Raw genomic sequence first — 10,768 nt, forward strand, 5'->3', positions numbered from 1 at the left:
AGTGCCTTCCAGTTCATCCCAGTGCCTCCCAGTTCATCCCAGTGCCCCCCAGTGCCCTCCCAGTGCTCCCAGTTCATCCCAGTGCTCCCAGTGCCCTCCCAGTGCCTCCCAGTCCCCCCAAATCCCCTCCCAGTGCCTTCCCAGTCCCTCCCATTCCCCTCAATCCCCTCCCAGTTCATTTCCAGTCCCCCCCAACCCCCCCCAACATCTCCCAGTCTCTCCCAGTTCCCCCCAACCCCCCCCCCGAACATCTCCCAGTCTCTCCCAGTCCCCCCCAACCCCTCCCCGAACATCTCCCAGTCTCTCCCAGTCCCCTCCCTGTCCCCCCAAATCCCCTCCCAGTGCCTCCCAGTCCCTCCCATTCCCCTCAATCCCCTCCCAGTTCACTTCCAGTCCCCCCCAAACCCCCCCCAACATCTCCCAGTCTCTCCCATTCCCCTCAGTCCCCTCCCAGTGCCTCCCAGTGCCCCCTAAATCCCCCCCGACATCTCCCAGTCCCCTCCCAGTATCCCCAAATCCCCTCCCAGTGCCTCCCAGTCCCCCCCAACCCCCCCCCCAACATCTCCCAGTCCCTCCCAGTTCCCCCCGCGGTCCCTCGGGGGTGGCCGGGCGGTCACTGTCCCCAAGGGGGGGGGGGGTATAAAGCCCGCGGTGCCGCGGGGGGGGGCCCAGCCATGGCTCTGTCCCCTCGCCCCTGGGTGGCCCTGGTGGCCCTGGTGGCCTCGGTGGCCCCCCCGGCGCGGGGCTGGGACAGGGACACCCCCACGGCGACGCTGTCGGTGGAGAACGGGGGACACTGGGGACACTGGGGGGACCCCGAGTTCTGCCCCGGGAAAGGCTTCGCCAGCGGCTTCCAGCTCAAGGTGGGGACAGAGGGACAGAGGGACACGGGGGGGACAGAGGGACACGGGGGGGACAGAGGGACAGAGGGACAGAGGGACACGGGGGGGACAGAGGGACAGAGGGACACGGGGGGGACAGAGGGACACGGGGGGGACAGAGGGACAGAGGGACATGGGGGGGACAGAGGGACACGGAGGGACAGAGGGACACGGGGGGGACAGAGGGACACGGAGGGGACACGGGGGGGACAGAGGGACACGGGGGGACAGAGGGACAGAGGGACAGAGGGACACGGGGGGGACAGAGGGACACGGAGGGGACACGGGGGGGACAGAGGGACACGGGGGGACAGAGGGACAGAGGGACAGAGGGACACGGGGGGGACAGAGGGACACGGGGGGGACAGAGGGACAGAGGGACACGGAGGGACAGAGGGACACAGAGGGACACGGAAGGGACAGAGGGACACGGGGGGGACAGAGGGACACGGGGGGGACACGGGGACACGGGGACACGGGGGGACAGAGGGACACGGGGGGGACAGAGGGACACGGGGGGGACACGGGGACACGGGGACACGGGGGGACAGAGGGACACGGAGGGGACAGAGGGACACGGGGGGGACAGAGGGACAGAGGGACACGGGGGGACAGAGGGACACGGGGGGGACAGAGGGACAGAGGGACACGGGGGGGACAGAGGGACACGGAGGGGACAGAGGGACACGGAGGGACAGAGGGACACGGGGGGACAGAGGGACAGAGGGACACGGGGGGGACAGAGGGACACGGAGGGACAGAGGGACACGGGGGGACAGAGGGACAGAGGGACAGAGGGACACGGGGGGGACAGAGGGACACGGAGGGACAGAGGGACACGGGGGGACAGAGGGACAGAGGGACACGGGGGGGACAGAGGGACACGGAGGGACAGAGGGACACGGGGGGACAGAGGGACAGAGGGACACGGGGGGGACAGAGGGACAGAGGGACACGGGGGGGACAGAGGGACACGGGGGGACAGAGGGACACGGGGGGGACAGAGGGACACGGAGGGACAGAGGGACACGGGGGGACAGAGGGACACGGGGGGACAGAGGGACAGAGGGACACGGGGGGGACAGAGGGACAGAGGGACACGGGGGGGACAGAGGGACACGGGGGGACAGAGGGACACGGAGGGGACACGGGGGGACAGAGGGACACGGAGGGGACAGAGGGACACGGAGGGGACAGAGGGACACGGGGGGGACAGAGGGACACGGGGGGATGGGGGGACAGAGGGACAGAGGGGGACACAAGGGGGAGCGGGAATTTGGGGATGGGGGGGCAGGAATTTGGGAATTTGGGGATGGGGGGGGCAGGAATTTGGGAATTTGGGGATGGGGGGGTGACAGGAATTTGGGAATTTGGGGACACGGGGGGGTGACAGGAATTTGGGAATTTGGGGACACGGGGAGGGCAGGAATTTGGGAATTTGGGGACACGGGGGGGGGGCAGGAATTTGGGAATTTGGGGACACGGGGGTGACATTTTGGGGGTTTCCAGGTGGAGCCCCACAAGGGCTTTTTTGGGGACGACACGGGGCTGAACGGGGTCCGGCTGCTCTGTGACCGCGCAGGACAGGCCACGTCCAGCGAGGGGCCGTGAGTGACCGCCGGGGGGGAAAGAGGGTGGGGACACCCCAACTGTGACTACCAAAACCCTTCCATGGCCACCAAAACCCAACCACGGCCATCAAAACCCAACCACAGCCACCATGACCCAAAAATGGTCACTAAAACCCAACCACGGCCACCACAAACCTTCCATGGCCACCAAAACCCAACCACGGCCATCAAAACCCAACCACGGCCATCACAAACCTTCCATGGCCATTGCAACCCAACCACGGCCACCATGACCCAAAAATGGTCACTAAAACCCAACCACGGCCACCACAAACCTTCCATGGCCACCAAAACCCAATCACGGCCATCAAAACCCAACCACGGCCACCATGACCCAAAAATGGTCACTAAAACCCAACCACGGCCACCACAAACCTTCCATGGCCACCAAAACCCAATCACGGCCATCAAAACCCAACCACGGCCACCACAAACCTTCCATGGCCATCACAACCCAACCACGGCCACCATGACCCAACTGTGGCCATCAAAACCCAACCACAGCCACCAAAACCCAACCATGGCCACCAAAACCCTTCCATGGCCACCAAAACCCAACCATGGCCATCATGATCTAAAAATGGCCGCTAAACCCAACCGTGGCCATCAAAACCCAACCACAGCCACCAAAACCCAACCGTGGCCACCAAAACCCTTCCATGGCCATCAAAATCCAACCATGGTCACCTTGACCCTTCCACGGCCACCACAACTCCTCCATGGCCACCATGACCCAAAAATGGCCACCTCAACCCCTCCATGACCACCACGACCCCTCCACGACCACCTTGACCCTTCCACGGCCACCACAACCTCTCCATGACCACCTTGACCCCTCCACGGCCACCATGACCCTTCCACAGCCACCACAACCGCTCCATAACCACCTCAACCCCTCCACGGCCACCTCAACTCCTCCATGGCCACCACAACCCTCCACGGCCACCACAACCCCTCCATGGCCACCTCAAACCCTCCATGGCCACCACAACCCCTCCACGGCCACCACAACTCCTCCACGGCCACCTCAAACCCTCCATGGCCACCACAACCCCTTCATAACCACCTCAACCCCTCCACGGTCACCTCAACTCCTCCACGGCCACCTCAACCCCTCCACGGCCACCTCAAACCCTCCATGGCCACCACAACCCCTCCACGGCCACCTCAAACCCTCCATGGCCACCACAACTCCTCCATAACCACCACAACCCCTCCACGGCCACCATGACTCCTCCACAGCCACCACAACCGCTCCATGGCCACCTCAAACCCTCCATGGCCACCACAACTCCTCCATAACCACCACAACCCCTCCACGGCCACCCCAAGCCCGGGCTCGCTGACCTCCCTCCTCCCTTGCCCGCAGCCGCGGCTCCTGGAGCCGCCCGGAGTCGTGCCCAGCCGGGCAGCGCTTGGTGGCCTTCCGGCTGCGCGTGGAAGCCCCGCGGGGGCTCTGGGACGACACGGCCGCCAACGCCATGGCCGCCATCTGCTCGGGGGGCTCGCTGCTGGAGGGCCGCGGTGGCCCCCAGGGCACCTGGGGCAACTGGAGCCTCCCGTGCCCGCCCGGCAGCGGCGTCTGCGGCCTCCGCACCCGCCTGGAGCCGCCCCAGCGCGGCGGCGACGACACCGGCCTCAACGACGTCGAGCTCTACTGCTGCTCCTGAGCCCCCCGTGGCCACCTCGGGACCAGCTGAGACCACTGAGACCCCCATGGACCCCACTGACCACCCCGTGGAGCCCCCTGACCACCCCGTGGACCCCACTGACCACCCCGTGGAGCCCCTTGACCACCCCATGGACCTCCCTGACCACCCCGTGGAGCCCCGGGACCCCCTGAGCACCCCATGGACCCCACTGACCACCCCGTGGAGCCCCTTGACCACCCCATGGACCCCCCTGAGCACCCCATGGACCCCACTGACCACCCCGTGGAGCCCCTTGACCACCCCATGGACCTCCCTGAGCACCCCATGGACCCCACTGACCACCCCGTGGAGCCCTGGGACCACCCTGAGCCCCCTGACCACCCCATGGACCTCCCTGACCACCCCGTGGAGCCCCAGGACCACCCTGAGCCCCACTGACCCCAGAGACCCCTCCTTGACCACCCCATGGACCCCTCCTTGACCCCTCTCGACCCCTGGGACCACCTCGACCCTCCGATGTCCCCCCGTGACCCCTCCTTGACCCCTGGGACCCCCCAATGTCCCCCCCCTCCCCTCCCCCCACCCCCTAAAGGGGCGGGGCAATAAACGGCTTTGATTGACAGCTCAGGCCACGCCCTCCTGTCAGCGGAAGGGGCGGGGCGAACGCGGCACCCGCCACACTGCCGTAAAGCGCGCGCGCGCGCTCGCCGCGCTGTCGTGAGAGCGCGCCGCCATGTTGGGAGGCGGCACGCGCCACGCCGCCGTAAAGCGCGGCGCCATTAGGGAGAGGCGGAGGGCGAGGCGCTGTCGTGAAAGGGCGGTGGCGGCGGCAGCCAATGGGAGGGCGGCGGGGCGGGGTCACGTGACCGGAAGAGAGGCGCGGAGGAGAAGCGGGAGCGTCGCCATGGTGAGAACGGGGCGGGGGAACTGGGAGCACTGGGAGGGACTGGGGGGCACTGGGGGGGACTGGGGGGCACTGGGAGGCACTGGGAGGGACTGGGGGTGACTGGGGGGGACTGGGAGCCACTGGGGGGCACTGGGAGGGACTGGGAGGGACTGGGAGGGACTGGGAGCCACTGGGAGCCACTGGGAGGGACTGGGAGGGACTGGGGGGGACTGGGAGCACTGGGGGGGACTGGGGGGCGCTGGGAGCCGCTGGGAGGGACTGGGAGCACTGGGGGGGACTGGGGGGCACTGGGAGCCGCTGGGAGGGACTGGGAGCCACTGGGGGGGACTGGGGGGCACTGGGAGGGACTGGGGGGCACTGGGGGGCACTGGGAGGCACTGGGGGGGACTGGGAGCCATTGGGGGGCACTGGGAGGGACTGGGAGGCACTGGGAGGGACTGGGGGGATGTCAGTGGGGCGTCCCCGGTGCTTGCTGGGGTGGTACTGGTCCGTACTGGTTTGTACTGGCCCGTACTGGTTTGTACTGGCCCGTACTGGTTTGTACTGGTCCGTACTGGCCCGTACTGGTTTGTACTGGCCCGTACTGGTTTGTACTGGTCCGTACTGGTTTATACTGGTCCGTACTGGTTTGTACTGGTCCATACTGGTCCGTACTGGTTTGTACTGGTCCGTACTGGTCCGTACTGGTTTGTACTGGCCCGTACTGGTTTGTACTGGTTTATACTGGTCCGTACTGGTCCGTACTGGTTTGTACTGGTCCGTACTGGTTTATATTGGTCCGTACCGGTCCGTACCGGTCCGTACTGGTCCGTACTGGTTTGTACTGGCCCGTACTGGTTTGTACTGGTCCGTATTGGTTTGTACTGGTCCGTACTGGCCCGTGCTGGTTTGTACTGGTTTGTACTGGTCCGTACTGGTTTATATTGGTCCGTACTGGTCCGTACTGGTTTGTATTGGCCCGTACTGGTCCGTATTGGTTTGTACTGGTCCGTACTGGTTTATATTGGTCCGTCCTGGTCCGTACCGGTTTATATTGGTCCGTCCTGGTCCGTACCGGTCCGTACTGGTCCGTACCGGTCCGTACTGGTTTATACTGGTCCGTACCGGTCCGTACTGGTCCGTACTGGTTTGTACTGGCCCGTACTGGTCCATACTGGTTTGTACTGGTCCGTACTGGTCCGTACTGGTCCGTACTGGTTTGTACTGGTCCATACTGGTCCGTACTGGTTTGTACTGGTCCGTACTGGTTTGTACTGGTCCGTACTGGTCCGTACTGGCCCGTACTGGTCCGTACTGGTTTGTACTGGTCCGTACTGGTTTGTACTGGCCCGTACTGGTCCATACTGGTTTGTACTGGTCCATACTGGTCCGTACTGGTTTATATTGGTCCGTACTGGCCCGTACTGGTCCGTACTGGTTTGTACTGGTCCGTACTGGTCCGTACTGGTCCGTACTGGTTTATACTGGTCCGTCCTGGTCTCCAGACGTCGGCGCTGACGCAGGGGCTGGAGCGGGTCCCGGCACAGGCCGGGTACCTCGTGATCAGCGACGGCGCCGTGCTGGCGGTGAGGGGGGGCCCAAAATTGGGGAGGGGGCCCAAAAAATGGGGAGGGGGCCCAAAAAATGGGGAGGGGGCCCAAAAAATGGAGGGGGAGGGGCCAAAATTGGGGGGGGGGGGTCCCTAAAAAATGAGGGGAGGGGGACCCAAAAAATTGGGGGAGGGGAGGCCCCAAAATTGGGGGGGGGGGGGGGCAGAAATTGGGGAGGGGTCCCAAAAAATGGGGAGGGGTCCCGAAAATTGGAGGGGGAGGGGCCCAAAATGGGGGGGCCAAAACTGGGGGGGGTCCATAAAAAATGAGGGGAGGGGTCCCCAAAAATGGGGGTGAGGAGGGGCCCAAAAATGGGGAGGGGGCCCAAAATGGGGGGGCCAAAATTGGGGGGGGTTCCATAAAAAATGGGGGGAGGGGTCCCAAAAAATTGGGGGAGGGGAGGCCCCAAAATTGGGGGGGGGGGGGGGGGCAGAAATTGGGGAGGGGTCCCAAAAAATGGGGAGGGGTCCCGAAAATTGGAGGGGGAGGGGCCCAAAATGGGGGGGGCCAAAATTGGGGGGGGTTCCATAAAAAATGGGGGGAGGGGTCCCAAAAAATTGGGGGGGGGGGGCAGAAATTGGGGAGGGGTCCCAAAAAATGGAGGGGGAGGGGCCCAAAATGGGTGGGGGCAAAATTGGGGGGGGGTCCCCAAAAAATGAGGGGAGGGGGACCCAAAAATGGGTGAGGGGGGGCCAAAAATGGGGAGTCTAAAATGGGGGGGGGGTCCCAAAAAATGGGGGGAGGGGTCCCAAAAAATGGAGGGGGAGGGGCCCAAAAAGGGGGGGCCAAAATTGGGGAGGGGTCCCAAAAAATGGAGGGGGAGGGGCCCAAAAGGAGGGGGCCAAAATCGGGGGAGGGTCCCCAAAAAATGAGGGGAGGGGGACCCAAAAAATTGGGGGAGGGGAGGCCCCAAAATTGGGGGGGGGGGGGGCTCAAATTTGGGGAGGGGTCCCCAGAAATGGGGGGAAAGGGGGGCCCAAAAAATTGGGGGGGGGGGCAGAAATTGGGGAGGGGTCCCAAAAAATGGGGAGGGGTCCCAAAAAATGGAGGGGGAGGGGCCCAAAATGGGTGGCGGCAAAATTGGGGGGGGGGTCCCTAAAAAATGAGGGGAGTGGGACCCAAAAATGGGGAGGGGGGGCCAAAAAATTGGAGGAGGGGTCCCCTAAAATGGGGGGGGGGGCCCAAAAAATTGGGGGAGGGGAGACCCAAAAATGGGGGGAGGGGTCCCAAAAATTTGGGGGGAGGGGGAAGGAAAATTTGGGTGGGGGGGTCCCAAAATTGGGGGGCTCCCGGGTGGTTTTTTGGGGGATTTTTTGGGTTTTTTTTTTCCTTTTAGGGGATCCCAAATTTTTTTTGGGGGGGGGGGGGAGGTGTCCCGGTGGGAATTCCCCAAAATTTAGGGGGAAATCCCGGGAATTTTGGGAATTTTGGGGGGTTCCCAGGAGGGTTTTTGGGGGGATTTTGATGCATTTTGGGGATTTTTTGGGATCTTTTCCCTCTAGGACGCCCCAATTATTTTTGGTGGGGGGGGAATCTCCAACCGAGAATTCCCCAAAATTTTGGGGGGATCCCAGGAATTTTGGGAATTTTGGGGGTTCCCAGGAGGTTTTTTGAGGAGATTTTGATGCATTTTGGGGATTTTTTGGGTTCTTTTCCCTCTGGGATGCCCCAATTTTTTTGGGAATCTCCAACTGAGAATTCCCAAAAATTTAGGGGGAAATCCTGGGAATTTGGGGAATTTTGGAGGTTCCCAGGAGGTTTTTTTGGGGTGATTTTGATGCATTTTGGGGATTTTTTTGGGGTTCTTTTCCCTCTGGGATGCCCCAATTTTTTTGGGGGTGTCCAACCGAGAATTCCCAAAAATTTTGGGGGGGATCCCAGGAATTTGGGGAGGTTCCCAGGTGGTTTTTTTTGGGGTGATTTTGATGCATTTTGGGGATTTTTGGGGGATCTTTTCCCTCTGCGACGCCCCAATTTTTTTTAGGGGGGAGGGTGTCCAAAAATTCCCCCCAAATTTTTGGGGTCTCCTGAACCCCCCCCCTCTCCTCCCCCAAAAAAATTTGTCCCCAACCCTCGGCAGTCCTCGGGGGACCTGGAGAACGACGAGCACACGGCCACCGTCCTGCAGGGCCTGGTGGCCACGGCCCTGGGGCTGCGGCTGCCCCGTGGCCACGAGCCCCCGTTCCGCCGCCTCTCGGGTGAGGGACGCGCCTCAAACGGCCCCAAAGTGGCCCCAAATGGCCCCAAACGGCCCCAAAGTGGCCCCAAATGGCCCCAAAGTGGCCCAAAACGGCCCCAAATGCCCCCAAAGTGGCCCAAAACGGCCCCAAATGGCTCCAAAACAGCCCCAAAGTGGCCCAAAACGGCCCTAAATGGCCCCGAAGTGGCCCTAAATGGTCCCAAAATGGCCCCAAATGCCCCCAAAGTAGCCCCAAATGGCCCCAAAGTGGCCCTAAACGGCCCCAAAGTGGCCCTAAATGGCCCAGAGGGTCCCCAAAGTGGCCCTAAATAGCCCCAAATTGGCTCCAAAACAGCCCCAAAGTGGCCCTAAATGGTCCCAAAATGGCCCCAAATGCCCCCAAAGTAGCCCCAAATGGCCCCAAAGTGGCCCTAAACGGCCCCAAAGTGGCCCTAAATAGCCCCAAATGGCCCCAAGGGTCCCCAAAGTGGTCCCAAATGGCCCCAAAGTGGCCCTAAATAGCCCCAAATTGGCTCCAAATTGGTCCCAAATGGCACCAAAGTGGCCCTAAATAGCTCCAAATGGCCCCAGGGGTCCCCAAAGTGGCCCCAAATGGCCCAAAGTGGCCCTAAATGGCCCCAAAGGGTCCCCAAAGTGGCCCCAAAGGTCCCCGAAGTGGCCCCAAATGGCCCTAACTGGCCCCAAAACGGCCCCAAAGTGGCCCTAAATGGCCCAAAGTGACCCTAAGTGACCCCAAATTGGCCCTAAATGGCCCCAAATTGGCCCCAAACAGCCCCAAAGTGGCCCTAAATGGCCCCAGATTGGCCCTAAATGGCCCCAAGGGTCCCCAGGGTCATCAGGTGGCACCAAAGGGGCACCAAAAGGGGTCCCCAGGGGGGCCGAGGGGGCATCTGAGGGGTTCTGACCCCTCCCAGTGGCACCAAAATTGTCCTCAGGGTCCCCAAAGGGTCCCCAAGGGTGGCAGGTGGCCCTCAAGGGGCACCAAGTGGCCCGAAAGTGTCCCCAGGGTCTGGGGGTGGCCCTGGGGACATCAGGGGTGGCTCTGGGGACTCCTGGGGTGGCCCTGAGGACCCTGGGGTGGCCCTGGAGGTGGCCCTGGGGTGGCCCTGGGGACCCTGGGGTGGCCCTGGGGGTGTCCTGGAGGTGGCCCTGGGGACCCTGGGGTGGCCCTGGGGGTGTCCTGGAGGTGGCCCTGGGGACTCCTGGGGTGGCTCTGGGGACCCTGGGGTGGCCCTGGGGACCCTGGGGTGGCCCTGGGGGTGTCCTGGAGGTGGCCCTGGGGACTCCTGGGGTGGCCCTGGGGACCCTGGGGGTGTCCTGGAGGTGGCCCTGGGGACCCTGGGGTGGCCCTGGAGGTGGCCCTGGGGCTCTGGGGGTGTCCTGGAGGTGGCCCGGGGGTGGCTCTGGGGATCCTGGGGGTGTCCTGGAGGTGTCCTTGGGGACCCTGGAGGTGGCTCTGGGGACCCTGGGGTGTCCTGGAGGTGGCCCTGGGGTGGCTCTGGGGATCCTGGAGGTGTCCTTGGGGACCCTGGAGGTGGCCCTGGGGACCCGGGGGTGGCCCTGGAGGTGGCCCTGGGGACATGGGGGGTGGCCGTGTCCCCAGTGTCGCCGTTGTCCGCAGTGGTGTTCGGGGAGCACTCCCTCCTGGTCACCGTCTCGGGACAGAAACTCTTCGTGGTCAAGCGCCACCACCACGTCCAGGAGCCGGTGGCCGTGTGACCCAAATGTCCTCAAATGTCCCCAGAGGAGCTGGCACCGCCCCCTGTCCCCAAAAGTGTCCCCAAAAGTCCCTCTCCGGGGACAATAAACGGCGTCCGAGTGTGGCTTTTGTGCTCTGTGACCTCCTTGGGGACACCCAGGTGACACCCAGGACACCCTGGGGACATCCAGACCTCCCTGGGGACACCC

At 63.5% G+C, this 10,768-nt stretch overlaps 2 protein-coding genes across 2 annotated transcripts; both read left to right on the top strand.

The window, feature by feature from the left end:
* The first annotated feature begins 358 nt into the window (after nt 1-358).
* VMO1 (vitelline membrane outer layer 1 homolog) lies at nt 359-4,574 on the top strand. Its single transcript, XM_082300521.1, has 3 exons — nt 359-863; nt 2,391-2,488; nt 3,882-4,574. Exons 1-3 carry the CDS (start codon nt 675-677, stop codon nt 4,180-4,182), a joined length of 588 nt encoding a protein of 195 aa, XP_082156647.1. The 5' UTR covers nt 359-674; the 3' UTR covers nt 4,183-4,574.
* Nucleotides 4,575-4,958: 384 nt separating this feature from the next.
* On the top strand, nt 4,959-10,683 carry LAMTOR4 (late endosomal/lysosomal adaptor, MAPK and MTOR activator 4). Its single transcript, XM_082300475.1, has 4 exons — nt 4,959-5,071; nt 6,556-6,636; nt 8,741-8,858; nt 10,482-10,683. The coding sequence occupies exons 1-4, from the start codon at nt 5,069-5,071 to the stop codon at nt 10,577-10,579; spliced, it is 300 nt and encodes a 99-aa protein (XP_082156601.1). The 5' UTR covers nt 4,959-5,068; the 3' UTR covers nt 10,580-10,683.
* The last annotated feature ends 85 nt before the right edge of the window (nt 10,684-10,768 follow it).

Source organism: Coloeus monedula (assembly GCF_965178545.1).
Source record: "Coloeus monedula genome assembly, chromosome: 40".
In the NCBI taxonomy this organism is placed as follows: domain Eukaryota; kingdom Metazoa; phylum Chordata; class Aves; order Passeriformes; family Corvidae; genus Coloeus; species Coloeus monedula.